Source organism: Pantherophis guttatus, chromosome 9, assembly GCF_059756535.1.
Source record: "Pantherophis guttatus breed Tessera chromosome 9, ASM5975653v1, whole genome shotgun sequence".
Taxonomy (NCBI): Eukaryota; Metazoa; Chordata; class Lepidosauria; order Squamata; family Colubridae; genus Pantherophis; species Pantherophis guttatus.
The window spans coordinates 18395421-18413770 of NC_142071.1; the positions used below are offsets into that span (position 1 = coordinate 18395421).

The following is an 18350-nucleotide window of genomic DNA, read 5'->3' on the forward strand; positions in this document are numbered from 1 at the left end:
TTTTGCGTAGGACCTCTAACCTAGCAGCTCCTCCTGAGTTGTTGCTACTCAAGCAGCACGAACAATTATCAACCTGCATTCTTCACTCCTCAAAGCTTAAAACTCTATCTGAACTGTCTTCAGCTCAGCATGAAGGAAAGCACTATTTAAAATAGGCTGCATAATAAAAATGCAGCCTAAGAACTGTGTTTTTCAAAACAGACATGAATAGAATAGTTCATTCTTAAAAAGGAAGTACTTAAAAAGAAAGCAGATATTACGGTGTGGCTGAGCAAGAACCAAAAAAAAAAAAGGAATTATTCGGTTTATGAGCCCCAGGTTTTGGCACACTGAAATGTAATTAAGGGCACCTACTTAAAATTAGATCTGAAGTACAGCTTAGTCACAAAATGACTTGGCACACATCAAATCTGTGCATATTTTTAAAAAAGTGAATCTCTTGTCTGCTAGGAATCCCCTAATCTCACATTATCAAAATTTCAACATAACATAAGAGTTTGGATGGATATACAAAGAGCATTTCCCCCCTTTTTAGCATTGTTCTTGTAACTGCAGGGTCTGGGTTCTTTTTTTCCAGATCAACTCATTGTTGATCCATTGGCTGTGACTGGAACTGTTGTCTGAGCAAGATGTTGCGGGCTGAGACAGCGTGACTGGCCCAAAGTCTCCCAACCAGCTTTCATGCCTAAAATGGGACTAGAACTGCTTTCTAGCTTAGAACTGCTTTTCTCCAAAGGCAAATGTTCTTATCATTATGAAATAAAAGCTAAAGTATGGAAATGGGCAGTTATTTTATCAGGATTATATGAATGTAGTTTTCAAGAACACAAAAAACTATATCCAACATTATTCAAACTGACTTCTGTTCCCATGATTAAAATCACTTTTTCCTTCCACTCTGTCCTCATTAAATCTGCTGGGGGGGGGGGGGGAGATTCCTTAATATCGGGAAAAGAGAGATTTGATCTGGCAGATGTCTACTCTTTTGGCAGAAAGACACTTCAGGATACAACTCAAAAACAAACATGGAAACTTAATACAAATTACCTCTAACTATGTGCTTATTATCTCTACCTTCACATGATATTTGCCTATACGTATTCACCAACTGATAAAATAGCATCACGTGACTATAAAAATATTTTACTGCATTTTTATGGTTTAAAATCTTTCAAACCTAGTCCATCTGAAGCATTTGTTCTTAAATTGAACCTGAATTTGATTGAATCAGCTTCACAAATTTATATACAAAACCCTTATTCTTTAATGTACTATTTTTTTTTAATTTCTAGAAACTGAAAGTTTAAACAAAGTCATGCATCTTTGCCCGATAACAGAACTTCCCAGTAACCACAGGAATGACAAAACCTTTGTTTGTTTCCATTCAGCAACATGTTTACATTAGAAAACTCTGCTACAAACTCAGTAACTTGGGGTCTATACCAAAATGAGTGTATGGGAGGAACATATGGCCTCTTAGAAACGAAGGTGTTCAAGTTTCCAAATATTACATTAACAAAGATGGCTTTTAAAGTATCATTAAGTGCATACTCATTGCTCTCATGATGAAGTCTTTAATTTTAGTGACTTTAGCATACTTTAAAAGGTGTCCAACAATATAATATTCAAGAACAAGAAGAAAATGATATGACATGTGCAACATCTCTCTTTCAAGTAGAGTGAAGGTCTTCACTTTCCTTTCTAATGTTCATAACAACCAAAGTTTCAAGAGCCTGACCGATAAAGCATTGAGCTTACTTACATTTCCTATGTGATGGGTATGTTCATATTCGATGTGGGTTCTGGAGAGGGAGTTAGAATGTCCTGGATAAACCCCAGTTCCTCCATTGATGGCACCATTCATGATCCCATTCATCCCATTAGCAACCTTATGATGGAGGTGGAGGCATCCATTATTATGTTTTCCATTACTGATAAAGTTTCCATGTACGCCACCATTAATGCGACTTGTGCCTGGGAGCGTTGTATACTGAACCATTTGTCCATTGATATCTGTACCTTGGTAGAGATAGCCGGGAGGGTCATACTCTGTAGGAACAAGGAAGAAAAAATCATTTAGAAAGTGCAACAAAACTTTGATGTACTGCATGTAGACAAAGATCTCGACCTATTTTTCCCTGCATTTATATGTCAGTTAACAGTTTTAGTCTATAGCAAATCTTACAATAGGAAGAATCTTCCTAAATATAATTTAAAACAAATAGCACAGTTGGCTTCACTTAATAAAAATAAAAATGAATCTCTGCAAGACTTAATCCCCATTAGCCAAATCAGGAAGGCATGGGGTCAGAGTAAGCATTAAATTTCATTGCATATTTACAAATTCCTTGTCTTTACTTATATTCATGTTTAAGTGGAGATCATGATAAAAAAGTTGGTTAAATAAAATAAAATATTGGATGATATCAAGATGGTTAACAAATAAACATAGGTTGGTGTTTCATTTTTACCACTACTACACAGCTTTTTGTTACAACCTGCATAATAGAGGATTTGCAGGCTGAGAAAAATAAACTCCTGTAGAAATTGTCTTTTCTTCCACAGTAATGATAAAGCAGGGATGAGATGTAATGAGATGTGGAAGGTACAGACTTCAATCGATAGTTAGGACTGCAGAAAAAACAATTGCAACCAGCCTGCCTTCCATTGAGAATCTGTACTGCACGAGCCAGAAAGAGGGCTGAGAAAATACCTACAGATCCCTCACATCCTGGACAAGATCTATTTCAACTTCTCCCCCCAGGATGCTGCTACAGAGCATTGCATGACAAAACAACCAGACATATAGTTTTTCCCCGTGCCATCACCCTGATGAAAACTTTTATAACCTATGATTAATTATTGTAACTGTGATTTATGATCTATGACCTATTAATAAAACAGGGCTGTTATGCATGAAAAGGAACATACTTTGCAAGGTGTTTTGCTGACGGTTCTTCCATAAACACATGGCAATAAAGACAATCAGAATGAAAACCATCACTCCAAGGACACAGGCGACAATGAGATACAACATGTTGCTACTCCGGACTGAACCGTTTGGTTGACCTGCATTGCTCCCAATTCCACGATCAGGGAAATTAGGTGGTGTACTAAGGTCTTTTACTGGGTATTCAGATGCTCCAGGTGATCGTTTCACTAATTGGAATGAAAGCAAAAAGGTTGAATGAAAAAAAAATTAAATGGTAAATTCATGTAACTGTTATTCTGACCTTAGGTAGAACTTCAGCAACAGCTGAAAATGCTTTAAAATTATTAAACCCATTAGTTATAGAGTAGTATTAAAATTAGATGCATTTGTTTTGGCATACAGTAAATCACAAACAATCATAGAAGAATGAAAAAAATGAGGGGGAAGGTTAAGATTGCCATATCATTCTACTTGCCTTCAGTTTAAAGAGCACTGTTTCAATTTAGAAAGGCATAATAAAATACATGCTGTTAGACAATGTTTCTCCCCTTTTGATAAACATCTGCTTTTAAGACTGACCAAGTTTGCTTATTAATAAGCAGATTTATGATCAGAAGCAAGTGTTGTGGCCTGCCAGCTGCCAGCAGAGCTAGTGGCAGACTTGGGATGATGAGGTTGGGGAAGAACTTGGGCCAGTTCAGGAGCCTGGGCATGCTCAGTGTCGGACACAGAGCCAGGGCCATCCAGCATTTCCCAGCCAGAGAGGCAGCTGCCTTTGGAGCCAGAGATGAGTGAGGAGGAGGAACAGCTGGGGCCTGTTCCAGATGCATATATGAACAGAGCAGATAGGAGAAGTGAACAATGGAGGACAATGAGCCGACTCCGGAAGCAAAACAAACGTGGATGCTGACTGGTCTGTCCCTGGCTGGGGAATAAATAGGAGGAAAAGGGAATGGTTTGGTTGTCTCAGACAACCGTTTGCATTTCTGGAAAGTTTGCTCCTTGTGTGTTTCGTGCGACAAAGACTGCCTTGTCAGAACTGAGGTTTGTCTATTTCTCTGTTTGGATTGACTTAATTTGCAGCCTCCCGGCTGGGAGCTCACATCCTTGCATTTATCATAATGAGCTGATAAGGACTATTGTTCCAGTTAACTTCTTGCAGGACTCTTGCCTAGACTTCCTGTTGGTGAATGCAGTTAATTCCCAATGTGTAAATAAACAGGGGTCTTTCTTTGCGGGGAGTCTGTTTCTTGCTTCTGCCAAGGCCGGGTCAGAACAGTAACAATGATGGATGATGTCATCTAGCATGGTAATGAAACGTCTGCAAGAAAACCACCAAGCTCAGAGAGCACTAAAGATCCCACAATTGTTTCTTACCTTTGGTTTCACATATCATCACATTGCTGTAGTCACTTTCTCCTCCATCATTGTAACACTGCATTTTAATGTCATACGATGTTTCAGGTTGTAGATGGCTTATCAAGTGCCATAGTTTTGTACCTGGGAAAAGAAGGAGCAAAGAGAAATGCCATTTAATAGAACTGTATTCTTTCAAATGAAATGCATTATTAAAAAAAAAGGAATAGAACATCTTATAAGAGACAAAAGTTAAAAGTCTATGAAACTCTGCATTCGCAGAGTATGTACACAAAAAAGCAATTAATTCCTAAATTAAATCATTGACAAATCTGATAAATCATTTTTATAAAGTCAGTTTTAGGCAGGTTTAGGCAAACAGTATCTTCTGTGTCAGCTTTTTTTAACCCGTTGCTCTCTAAAAGTATGAGTACAAAATTTAATATATCCAATGGATTATTACTGTACAGTCTTAATAAGAATATAATTATACAAGGATAATATTTACATCTCATTTAACCAGGCTTCCCTGCATTAGCATACAAAACAAAGTACTTGTGCACAGATCTTACCTTCTACAACATCTCGCTTGTAATCACTATCATTGTCACTATCCGTTGGGCGATAATAAATGTAAAATCCTTGGATAGGTGTGTTGTTGTTACTTGAAGTAATATACTAAAACAGAAATGTTTAAACATGTGAGAATTCAGAACATTCAATAAGGAATTCTCCTGGAACAGGCCAAAAAGGGGACACGCAGAGGCCGGAAATGGGGTGCACAGAGGCCAAAAATGAGATGCGCAGAGGCCAAAAACGGGGCAGGCACAGGCGGCAATAGTGGTGGTGATGGGTGGTGGTGGTTGGCGGCAATCCCCACAGCCTGAAACAGCTGATTGGCAGTATTCCAGGAGGCCGATCCAACCGCCAATCAGCTGCTCGTGCTAAATCAGGCTGTGCTGAATCTGATCAGGCTGTTTGCTGCAAGGAGGCAAACTGCTGGGAGGCAGAGGCCGAAGGGTGGGGGCCGGCGGGTGGGTGGGGCTTCAGCAAGATCCGTTCTATAAGACGCACAGACATTTCCACCCACTTTTTTTTTGGGGGGGGTGCGTCTTATACACCGAAAAATATGGTAACTTACATAGTCAATCATTAAAAACTGAAACAACTAGAATTAGAACCTAAGATTAAAAAAATTAAGATATCAGCATTTAAAGTGCCATTTTCATTTGAATATTCTATTATATTCTCATCACTCACTTTTACTTTTTATACTGCATTAAACAATAAATAATATAAACTACCAAAATGGAAAATGACCGTATGCAAACCATAGCCTGTTTAGAATAGCATTTGCAGAACACGTGTTAAATGTTCAAAGTTCTTTAGATGGCATTGTCTACACCTAACAATCTAATACAGAGCTTTGTTCTAAGACAGTTAGTGAGCAAACTGTTTTATTGCACACACAGTATCTTTTAAAAAACATAAAATGTTATTTCCAGAAAAAGAAATGGGATACTTACAGTCCACTTTAACATGATCTGGGTGTCACTGACTGCTTCAGTATAAGCAATGTGAGGTCCTGTGATGGGGCGGTTGGAATATTGGTTGGTAAAGCCAGCCACGTTATATGGTCGAGAGGGAGAACTTCGAGGGCTTTCCCCATAATTATTAACAGCAATTACACGGAATTTATATGCAGTTCCTTTCAAGAAAAAGAGATAGAGAGAGAGAGAGAGAGAGAGAGAAGGATTAAATAAATACCATTCTGGGGAAGGAGAAATGGCCAACATTAGGACAAGGCATGCATATAAATACCTGGATCCAAATTGTCAACTTCCACTGAAAGTTTAGATGGAGAGATGTTATCTGCTGCAATTAGCCATTCATTATTTCTGTTAACACGTTTATATTCTACTTTAAAGGCAGTGATGGGTGACCCACCGTTTGCTCGTGGGATCCAAGTGACATAAACAGAGGTTTCTGATGCTGTTGAAATAGTAGGCCGATCTGGTGCCTCAGGAACTAGAAAAGAAAATACACAAATCTTCATATAAAATTGTGTACAAAAAAAAAAAAAACCACATTGATTTTTATATCTGTAGGTTGTTTGTCAGTCAAATTAAAAAGATACACCCAATGTTTAAAAGGCATATGGAATGGACTTGAAGGACAGAAGAAGGCAACACAATCAGAGAAGCAGAGAAGCCCATTTCAAGAAGCCCCTCTCTAGGTTCACAGGAAGATAAAAGGAGGGAAGGGGGAAGTGCATTCAGAGTCACAAAATTCTGTTACTACAGCTGCTGCAATAAAAGTAGTCCTGATCTATATGGCATGGGTTTCTTAGTGTGATCTACACAAGGTAACTTAATTCTAGAAAATCCTTCCTGAAATGCAACTTTTTTTCCAGTTTTCAAAGACAGAATCAAAGCTACTTATGGAATCAATCAAACAAGCAAAAGGTTGTACTGGCTGCTACAATTTATTGACAATCCTATGCAACAATAGTGAGTTAATCCAGAACATATGGATCCTGAAGCATTAGCACACCAAAGAGAATTCACAACCATGGAAATGGACACAGAAACCAATTAATACCAAAATGTTGTTGTTAGTTGCGAAGTCGTGTCCGACCCATCGCAACCCCATGGACAACATTCCTCCAGGCCTTCCTGTCCTCTACATCTTCTGGAGTCCATTTAAGCTCAATTACCAAAATAAGTTCCGCTTATTTTAAAAAAGCTAAATAGTTTTTGCATGATAGCGAGTCTAAAATGTAAAGTGAAATTCGTAGATTCATGAAAACTTTATTACTATCTCTGTTAAGTATTAGCAACTTAGGTAGCTTGATGCAGTGGTTAAGGCACCAGGATGGAAACTAGGAGACTATAAATTCTAGTCCAGTGTAAGCATGAAGCCAGCTGAATGATCTTGGGCCAGTCACTCTTGTTTAACTCTAGGAAAAAGACAATGGCAAACTACATTTGGAAAATCTTGCCAAGGAAACTGCAGGGACTAGTCCAGGCAGTCCACAGGAGTCAAAAACTGACTCAAAGGCATCCCTTCCCCCACCAAAAAGCTAGTATTCAAAACCATGCAGATTACATTAATACTTACTGAACTCACTTGAAGTTAGATAGCAGTGCAAACAGAAAAAGGGAGAAAAGGAATGTTAGTAAGTCTGATTACAATCATTATGTGAAATATTATCCCAATCTTTTTTGTATGTTTTATATCAAGTTACACAAGATACACCATGAAGGAAAATATTTAATTGGAAAAAGAAAGATACAGTGTAACACTGAAAAACTGTATATTTTTTAGATGTTTCCAACTTACCTTTGTACATTGCCTCAAATAGTTCAGAATGCTCTTTACTTTTTTAACAGAATGGATATTATAATCAAGATATGAAACTTGACTGCATTGTTTGAAATCAATTTACAATAACAAAACTATTTTGAAATGCTTTAGAGTTGGTGGTGTATAATGTTCTAGTTTTTGAACAGTTTCTTGAGGGTTTTTGGACATTTTAATGATATATGTTATGGTTTTATTATATTGACCAGAGTCATAACAAATTGGGATAGCCCATAAATCTCATAAATTATAAAATCTGTACATTATTGCAATATAACCAGAGTAACAGAACATGCCCTATATTAGCATTTATTTTAGTAACAGAAAACATTTAACTAATATTAAAAATCTAACTAAGTATAACTTCCTTTAGTTTGAACACCTTGGCATATATAACCTAAAGCTGCTTCATAAAACAAATGACATGGAAAAACAGTAGGATAATACAAGTCCTGATATTATTCAAATTGCAAAAATTTTGAATTAAGCATAATTATGCTATTACCACAGAACTATGTAATGTTCAGAAGCAGAATGTTGCTCCTTGCTTCTTGCAAAAGAAGAATTGATTGCTTCCCGAAAAAAGGCATTTAAACATCTAAAGCTGTCTAAGATCATTAAATTAGATGATCCACTTATTCTCTTCAGCAGCAGTTTCACAAAACATTGGAGCAGAAGCGTTTTCTGGTAATACTGCCTAAAATCATTAACTGTAACAAAGGAAGCAGCCTCATACAAGTTCAGTCTATTTATCCACCCATCTTATTATAACAGACAGACACTCAGACACACACACTTTCCAGGTACCAGGCCCTGGTGAATCATCTGCTACCTGATCTTTAAGCTACACAATCTTCATACAAAGCATATATTCTATCACTGAACTAAACTCCAAAGAAGAGTTCAGTGTTTGGAAAAGGTGCTCTCTTATTCTCTTTTGAAATTTGTTCTGTTAAACACACAACTGACCTTGGAAGTGCACAACTAGCAGAAGATTTGAAAGGTGGTTAAAGTCAATGTTTCAAAAATACATTATTTTCAGATTTATTAGTGGGACTTACCGCCACTATGTCGAGACAGATCTGGAAGGACCACGCCAAAATTGTTGGTTGTTCCTTCCTGAATGACAGAATGTTTAGGAATGCCAATTGGTTGAGAGGGTGTCTGTGAGGTTTTTGAAGAAGATGACCTTTCTGAGAAAAAAAATGTGTACTCAGTAAATAATTTAAGATGTCTTCAGTTACTTTTTGAGTCTTTTTAGTGCTAGTCCTTTACATCTTATTTACATGTTTTTCTATGCAAGCAGGCAGCAAAAATGCTGAAAAATCCTGTATTTTACTCATGTTGCTTTGTTTAATTACTGATACTCAAAGAAAGCTCCCACATGAAAGTGAGTTAATGGAATAAGCTCAGAAGAGACTCTGAGCATTCATAAGTATACCAATGTGAAATGTTTAAGAAATGCTCTTCCACATATGAAACATCTTTGACAGAGTTGCTCATGGGACGGGGGAATTTGATTCTACCCTGCTTTGGCATTTCCTCTGCTGCTTTGGGAAATGAGAAGGAACTGTTTGTTAGGGGAAACATGTCAGAGGTTTCCAAGTGTGCAAACTTCAGAAAAAAGGTCACCTAAAATATATTTCAGGGATTGACGCGTAGTCTAGCAAAAGCTTTCTTACCTTTGCTTGTGCGAAATGTAAGCATAGAAGGCTGACCTTCGCCAGCATCGTTTTTTGCAACCATCAAGACTTCATATAGACTGGAAGGTTCCAGTTCTGTAAGACTAAGTTCATTTTCACTTCCAGGAACACGAATTGTATACCAATTAGTAACATTGCTATCCAGCTGTAAAAGGAGAATTAAAAAATGATATCAAAAACTTAAGTTTACAGGGAAGGTAGGTAAACAATTTGCTGGTTCTAATATTGAACTGTATTACTTATATAGTTGCTATCAAGCTACCAAACTGTATATAAAAACAAAAGCACAGGCACAATGAAATGCTTAGGATCGCCACAAAAATTCTTTCACATACTGCAAAATGTAAATTTCAATCTTCCTATAATACAAGGCCCAAATATGTTTAAAACACACCAACTTTCATTCATTACTGCCAATGCTTTAAATTGATGTAGAGTAGCTTCCTATTTTCCCTCTCTCTCATAGTTAATACCAGGATACTGTAGTTTTCCAAGTTTTTTTAAGCCACAAAAACTAATATTTGCTTAGAGCCAGGATAGTCCTACCTTGCGATATTTCACAAAATAAACATTAATTGGCTGACCACCATCCTTTCCAGATCGCCAGACCAGGTTATACTGGTCTGGCTTAAGTGTTTGTGGAGGGCTGAGAATGATGGGAGCTTCGGGTGGGGAAATGCCACTGGATGTTTTTATTGTAGAGGTTTTGTCAGTAAGAATCTCGGCCGGAGACATTCTGGGGAGGCCCGTTTCTGAATCAAGATCTCCATCATCATCATTCTGGGCAATTTCAAAAGGAGGAGCTTCGGTTTTTGTACTGGCTTCATAGGGAACTGCAGAAGGATTTGGAGATTAAAGACAGGCATTGGCTCAAAGATCTTTACAAATGACATTTCATACTATCACTTCTCCCATCAACCTTTCTTCTAACTGAACCAATGTATATTATCACAAAGTGATTTATAACTTTTTTTAAAAAGGAAATTAGATTATAGCAGCAAATAAGAACAGTTTTTAATCCCATTGAAAGGGTCCCTCTGGTTTCTAGATTCTTATATACATGGCTAAACCTATGCTGAAAATAGCAATAGCAATAGCACTTAGATTTATACACTGCTTCACAGTGCTTTACAGTCCTCTCTAAGCTGTTTCCAGAGTCAGCATCTTTGCTCCCAACAACCTGGATCCTCATTTTACCATCCTCGAAAGGATGGAAGGCTGAGTCAACCTTGAGCCAGTGAGACTCGAACTCCTGAACTGCTGGCAGCCAGCAGTCAGCAGAAGTAGCCTGCAGTATACAAAATGCTTCAAATGCAGGTAATCTTCAATTTACAACAGTTTGACCGTTCAAAGTTACAACAGCATTGAAAAAAGTAATAGAAAGTAAACATTTCATTGTACAACACTTTATGCCTGCTTGCCTGCATCTGCTGAAATAGTAATTGTTTGCTGTGGGTAGCTGATTCATTAAAAATGAAGGAGGAAATAGTTTAATTGTTTCAACATGAATGCTAATGTGTCAGCAACATCATCAAGTTGAACCCAGCTGACCTCAAAACATTACAACACTTATTATAATCTCAAATCTATTGTTATAAGTGTTGATTATAGGCCACAATTCTAGAAACAGACAACTAACTATGGTTGAACTAATTCACCTAATTTGCAAAGCTCGAGCACAGAAAGAGCATGTTTCAACATAGAAAGCAATAGAAATTTGATGAGCTATAAAATGTGTAAGTTTACAATGTAAGCAATTTGTGGACGTTCAATTAGTGCAAACCTCCGTTCAAATGTTTGCCCAAATATTTGCACACTATTTAGTAAGACAATTGGGATGGCAACTCACCAACTGTAAGGAAAGTCTCTGAACGAGCAAGTCCATAATCATTTGTTGCTTCACAGATGTATTTCCCAGCATGCTCTGCTGTAAGAAGCTGAATATATAAGGAACTTGACCCACTGCGAGACATAATGAAGTAGGCTCTGTCTGCAATGGAGTTACCATTTCTTGATTGGGAGGATGACTTATGTGATTTTGAGTAGAGCACCTGTGAAGGATGGGTGCTAATTATTCCATGCCTGTTGTACCAACGAATTACAGGGGTAGGCAATCCAGTGGCATTACATGACAATGACACAGTGTCGCCCTCTATCATTTTGGTATTTGCTGGCAGTGAAGTTATAATTGGCTTGGAATTTTTGTCTAGTTAAAAAATGAAAGCAGAAAAAATACAATTTACTATTCATCCACATAGAGAGAGAGAGACATTTACACATCCACCAAAGACTTTGAAGCTTCAAAGAATAACATGAAATAATAACCCTCTGACCATACATATGCAGAATTCCTTGAGCTACAAATATATTTACTTTATTGATTTATTCCGACCTTTATTATTTTGATAAGTAACTCAAGGCAGCTGGTATAACTAGCATTATTTTCTTCTCCTAACACAATAAAAGATCTTTTCAAGAGAACTAAACTATCATTGGAGACTAGATGTATAGAAGAAACTTGGATTGGTAGGGAAAAATAAAGGCCCAAGTGATTATTTTAATTTAAAATATTTACATACTGCTTTGCATGAACTACCTCATGAATCAAATTGTCTTACATGTTAAACGAACAAAGAGAAGAACAAGGATAGCAATGGGGGTGGGGTGGGAGGAGGAATGAGAGCACTCTAAATAGCAGGCATAAGTTCTGAGAAGCTTAATACACAAGTGGATGACAATTCACAATTTGTGCCATCTGCAGTAAGAGCTCCGTGGATAATTTTAGAGCTCAGGCAGGTTTATAATGAAAAAGGTTTCCTAGCAGTGTCAAAAATTGGCCAGGTCTTACAATTCGATGCATAGCTCAGTGGTCAAGATTTACTCACTAGAAATAACCCACAAAGCCAACAAGCCATTTCTATATAGATTAGAGGAGGATAGGAAAAGATGAATCATGTAGTTTTTACCTGCTTGGGAATGAAATCTCCCAGTGGACTGTGAAAATCCAATGCCGTTGTTTACTAAGCATTGATATAATCCTGTGTCTTCTGGAGCAATCTGATTTATTCTCAGCTTGTTTCCTGAAGGAAAGTGCCGGGAAGAAAGATGGACGGGAATTCCATTATGGTACCAGGTAACAGTAGGTAAAGGATTTCCATGTATTTCACACGATAGATGCAAACTTTTGCCCCAAGACACTAACTGATTTTGTAATCCTCTTGATATAGAAGCGGGTTCTAAAACCAAAGAGGAAAAAAGGAAAAGAAAAAGGAAGCATTATATCCCATTTCATTCTGTTGCAGCAGCAGTATTTTGACTCTGAATTTGTAAATTAAAAATTGTCATCGTACCAAGCACATTTATGCTGTAGTTCACGTATTTCACAACTCCAGAATCATCTTGGACTACACAGGAATAATTTCCGGCATCGGATAGATCCACAGAATCAATGGCAAGATGCGAATGAGAGAGCTTCCATCTGTTCTGAATTAGCACATCTCTGCCATCTTTATACCAGTGAACATAAGAAACAGGCAGCCCACTAACTACACACTCCAACATCAGAGGCCTATGTTGAGGTACTGCCAATGCCTGAGAACTGGTTGGATGAAGAATATGAAAATCCGCTGAGGAAGAGTCTGCAAATTGAGGAAAAAGTTAGCATGAGCCTTTCGAATAAGCTACCTCAAATTCCTTGTAGGTCACAAAAGATAATATTTAATTGTAATCTGTTAGCTGTGATATTTGGCTAAATTCAAAGCCTGTAAAAAACCTAAGTTTAAATTGCCAAGCTTATTCTGTCATCTACAGCAGAGTTGTTATTATGATTATGCTTCACACCTCACCTGCTCTGAACTATTTTAACGTGGGAAATAGCCATATATCAAGCCTCTCCATTAGTCTATCTGGCTCAGCATACTCTATCAAAGTACCCCAGGTTTTATACAGGACCCTTTCCCAATTCTAGCTGGACATTCTATGGACTGGAGACCTACATACAAACAAAAGATTCCCATGATATGCAAATCTAGCTTTCAATAACAGCCAGTTATTAGTTAAAGGTTAGAAATGCTTCACATCCTTAACTCTGGGAATATTCGTTCACATACAGCGTTTAACAATGATGAATATAATTACTGGTAATAAGACTTTTCAGCAAGCAGACATTCCAGCAAACTAGATGGATGAAAAGACCTAGCAAAGCAATGGCACTGTATCTTGACAGTTTAATTACACTGACATGTAATACTCACTACTGATTACGAGCTTATGTCCAGTAGGTTCAAGTTTGAGATCATCAGTAACCGGATTATATGCTGCACACTTATAAATTCCCTTGTCATCTGAAGATACATTCAAAATTTGCAGATTTCCAGATGGGAGAATAAGGTAGTTTTCTAATAAAAATAGTTATTTTAATTAGACTACAAAGAATATAAATTGATTTTTCTGTTGAAAATACTGTGTTTAACTTGTATCATACGTTTAAATGCAAATTTGTAGGAGTTCTCAATTAGGTAAGGGACATAGAAACTCACCTGTTGATTGTTCCAGCCATTTTCCCCGTACACGGAAGCGAATCTGTGCTTTTGGATTGCTTTTTGGTAGCTTGCAACCTATTAAAGCAGTATTCCCTTCTTCCACTGAAATTGTGTTTCTCCATGAAGATTCAAAATCATCAAGATCTAGGAAAAAATGAAAGTGTTTTGTTTTATTTTCAACTTTGGTAGATTTTGTAGGTCTTTACCAAAAGTATTTGCTTAATAAAACTTATTGGTTTCAGCTGATTGGATGCTGAGTTTCCACTTCCTAAAAAAAAATAAGAAAACAGTAAAAGCCTCGTAAATATTCTCAACCCTAGTAATTTGGCTGAATAAGTATAAATCCAGCTGCAAATGTGCCTTAGTTGAGAAACTCTAGTTTTGTCAGGTTCTTTATAAAACTTGAGAATCTGTTTTGTTCTTCACAATGTTAAAAGGTAAGTGTGCAACTTTGGGTTTCAAAATAATATAATTTCCTAAATAGTTAAGGAGGGAATAGGAACAGCTTTAACTCAATTATCTGTCTGACTAGTATCACAGTGCCTAATAGGGTTTTGCCCTTTTTACAACATATTTTTCCCTGGCCCATTTGCTCCCTGTGCAACTGGATAGATGAAATAGATCATAAAGAGTTGCTCTTTAGAGGATTATTTATTGTACCTACATTAAGCCATGTTATGCATTATGGCATGCAAAGTGGTTGAATTTTACATATTTTATAATATATATTTCACATCTAGCCATTTTGAATAGATCACCTTGTATCCTTTTTGTAGCACAGCTAAAACAGCAAATGAACCAATTAGCTAATTTACTTTGATAAATAATAGGACAATATTAGCAGAACCTTAACAGGTAATCAAACTGTTTGCCAATAAAGTGACTTTTCAAAGCTTGTATTTTCTACGTTGAACTAAACCCTATGACACCCATGCCGGAAGTGGCACACAGAGCCATCTCTCAGGGCATGCGAGCCATTGCCCATTGCTCTTCCGGGTTCTGGCATGCCAGCCAGCTGGTCTTCATGCGTGCAGGAGTACCGGAAACCAGAAGAGCAGCCGTCTGGTGTGCATGCCAGGAAGATGATTTTCCGGTTTCCGGTGCATGCAACCACTGTCCACCTGGTCTTCCAGTTTTTAGCACACATGCCTGCACGAAGACCAGCTGGCTGGTGCGCACGCACATGCCGGAAACTGGAAGATTATCTTCCTGGCGCATGCATGTGTGCCGGGCGGCTGTTCTTTTGGTTTCTGGCATGCACAAGTGCGCTCCCATTTCGGCACTTGGTGCTGCAAAGGTTCGCCAACACTGACCTAAACTAACTGATATCTTAACTAAAGCTTGATAAATGCCTACTTTGCTTACATGGCAATTCAATACAATACTGGTCTTGCTGCAGCCATTTCATCAGCAATCAATACAGTACAAAAGGCACTTAATGTATTCACAGTTTTCTACAGTCCTTAGCATCTGTAAGTACCAACTAATGTTCATAAGCTCTCAAGAGGATCTTGCTATGGGTCAGTACTCTACAAAAACATTTATTCTTCTCAATTATGAAAAGTTTTTCTCTTATGGGTATTTTGGATATGCTTCAAAAGCAAAGTATATTTATAATGGAAATGTATCAAGCTCAGGCATAAGAAAGGAGTAATTCAGACATTTTATTTCTGATCTGAAATAGTCAAATTACCCTCAACAGAAATAAGCTGTGCAGATACGGGGGAGGGGAGAAGAGGAGAGAAGGAAGCAGAGCATCTTTGATTCCACATTGTTTAAATTACCAGCTGAATCTTTGCAGGGTTGATAAGATGTAAAAAAAAAATTAATAATTGGATTGCTCAACACTTAATATCTGAAGGCAGGCAAGCACAGCACCTGCCTTAGAAGAGAAGCTACTTTTTACTGGGATCAGATGGTTGCATTCTGCCAAGGAAAAGACATGCTTAATTTAAGGAGTTAGTTGCAAAATGATCCCGTTTTGCCCATCTGAAGCTGCATTTTGTTTCATACCTGAAGAACAGCACAGTCTTAATTTATAATTAAGTGGGATAAATTAGGATTAATAAACCTATTAACAAGGTTAGCTTATTTCTTTTTCCCTTTCAAGTAAGAAATAACTAAACATTCTTTATTTAAAACTCACATTATATATACCATATTTTTTGCTCCATAACACACACATTTTTTTCCCTCCCAAAAGTGGGTGGAAATATCTGTGCGTCTTATGGAGCAAAGCGACAGGCGACAGGCAGCAGCAGCGAACGGCAGCAGCGATCCCCACCACCTGGAACAACTGATCAGCGGTATTCCGGGAAGCCGATCCAACTGCTGATCAGCTGCTCAGAGGCGAAGGCTCCAGCGTTCCCCAGTGGAGACAGCAGACATGGAGGAGGCAGGCTGTTTGCTGCAAGGACACTAGCCAGGTCCTGATGGACGCTGGGAGGCAGAGGCAGATTTTTTTTTCTTGTTTTCCTCCTCTAAACCTAGGTGCATCTGTCTTATGGTCAGGAGCGTCTTATGGAGTGAAAAATACGGTGTATATATTCGCTCTAATGTTATGTGTGACTAAACCTACTCTGAAATAAGCTTTGTTTAGACATATAAAATGCTCAGAAACAAAAGAGGCCAATGGGAAGAATAAATTTTTTATGGGGTGTACAGTTTCACCATCAATCAGAATACAACTTACATGCTATAGACACAGTTGCAGGCCTGCTGATTATTGCACCAATACTGTTATTAGCAACACACTGGTAGGTTCCAGAATTTGAAGGGCTAAGAGAGAAAATGGTAAGGGATCCTGGTTGTGGGTCTACTTGCTCTATTTTCTTATGCAGTTTTTCTCCATTGAATATCCAAGAGAGATGAGCTGTAGAGGGTTCAGCGGAACAGTAAAGTTTTATAGTTGCTCCTGTCTTCTGGACGGTAGAAAGAGGTTCAGAAATAAAGTGAAGAATCAACTCTAGGGAGGGGGGAAAAAAGACACACATATATGGTGTTTATCACTACTGTTAACTGACAGACGTTTATCAGTCTAAAAGAGAACATTAGGAACATATCAAGGAAAGTGAATTTACCTGAAGCTGCAGTGGAGAGTAAAACTGTAAGAAAAAGCAGTTTGTGTGAAGGTACTGGATCAGGATGCATAATGCCAAGTTACAAAGGCTGGTGGCAGAGAGCTTCAGAGTAATATGACTCAATGAGGAACCTACAAAAGAAGACAGTGTAGGCAACATCTTCGAAGCATATTTTTCATGAGTGAAAATGTAAGACTTAAATATGTATTAAGGTAAGTTGCCGTTTAACTTCATGGATACATCCATGTAATTTTCCTGGCAACACGACAGAAACGGCATGCCCTTTCCTCCTCCAGGTACTGCCTGCTAATCTCATCTCAAGTACTAACCTGGGCTGATCCTGCTTAGCTTCCAAACCCAGTCAGCTAGGTGTTGACAGCTAACATAGTTTCAACCATATGTACCAGAACTAAAACACAGAATGAAAAGCCTTTAATACCCTCAATCTTTTTACTTGTAGAAACATGAATGAATCTTGTTATTTTTAAGTTCACAGCACACTCCACAATTCTACAAACAAATTAGCTATTTTACCAAAAGGAAATAATCCCAAACAGCTTCAGCCTTGTTGGCTTCTGCTACTTTTAAACAATAAACTATAAATATTATCACTTGAATTTTTCTTTCCCCATAGCTTCTTTTGTGGCAGAAACAAGAGTTTAGGACCATATCAGAAAAAAATATTTTGACACAAGGAATTTATACAAACTTATGCATGGTTCTTTACTGATGCTACAATTTTTAAGACACTTTGGGAGAGCTCCGACAACATCTGGTGAGAAGCACAAGTGAAGAGGCACAAATCACCACTCTCCTTTGTAGAGAATATAAATTAGGAAATTGATTGATTTCAATAAGCTACGTAGTCAGACCAACAATCTCTTTAGCGTCGCTTCCCCCATTGACTTTGTTGTCAGAAGCCAGCTGGGAAGGACATAAATGGTGATCACATTACCATGGGATGCTACAACCATCATAAATAGATGCCAATTGTCAAGCATCCAAAATTTTGGTCACATGGCTTTGGGGAGGCTGCACGGTTCTATGGCTTTCTACACTATCTGCAAGACCACAGAGGGTCCCCTACGTAAATTATACACAATTTATATACAACCACGCAGTACTTTAATCCTAGAAAGATAAATTGGATTATAAACTTCTTGCCAAGGCATCTTTAAAGTAAAAAGTAGTGAAGCTACAGTATTTAAACAGCATTCCCCCCACCGCCATTGACTCTCCAATGAAGAACAGAATATTTAAGAGAATCCACATCATAAATGGAAGAGATCTGGCATGCAAAGATCATTAGGGGTTTCTTTTTTCTTTTCTTTTTTTGGCAAACAGCAATTAGTAGTAAGCTACCAACAACGGATAT

General features: G+C 37.8%; 1 protein-coding gene across 12 annotated transcripts in view; it reads right to left on the minus strand.

Moving 5' to 3' along the window:
* CDON (cell adhesion associated, oncogene regulated) overlaps nt 1-18350 on the minus strand; it is an 83974-nt gene that overhangs the window by 9370 nt on the left and 56254 nt on the right. For 11 of the 12 annotated variants that reach the window (XR_015729325.1, XM_060693547.2, XM_087875630.1 and 8 more), the window contains 16 exons: nt 16976-17106; nt 16588-16860; nt 13893-14039; nt 13608-13751; nt 12705-12992; nt 12321-12590; nt 11204-11560; nt 9901-10187; nt 9334-9499; nt 8713-8844; nt 6110-6316; nt 5815-5996; nt 4861-4966; nt 4310-4432; nt 2932-3159; nt 1763-2049 (listed from right to left, as the gene is read on the minus strand). Coding sequence is in view for 11 of the 12 variants with exons in the window: in XM_060693547.2 (XP_060549530.1) it covers nt 1763-2049; nt 2932-3159; nt 4310-4432; nt 4861-4966; nt 5815-5996; nt 6110-6316; nt 8713-8844; nt 9334-9499; nt 9901-10187; nt 11204-11560; nt 12321-12590; nt 12705-12992; nt 13608-13751; nt 13893-14039; nt 16588-16860; nt 16976-17045 (3267 nt within the window). In the remaining variant the exon portion in view is untranslated. The remainder of the gene's footprint in view (nt 1-1762; nt 2050-2931; nt 3160-4309; nt 4433-4860; nt 4967-5814; nt 5997-6109; nt 6317-8712; nt 8845-9333; nt 9500-9900; nt 10188-11203; nt 11561-12320; nt 12591-12704; nt 12993-13607; nt 13752-13892; nt 14040-16587; nt 16861-16975; nt 17107-18350) is intronic. The other variant, XM_087875636.1, reaches the window with a different exon arrangement.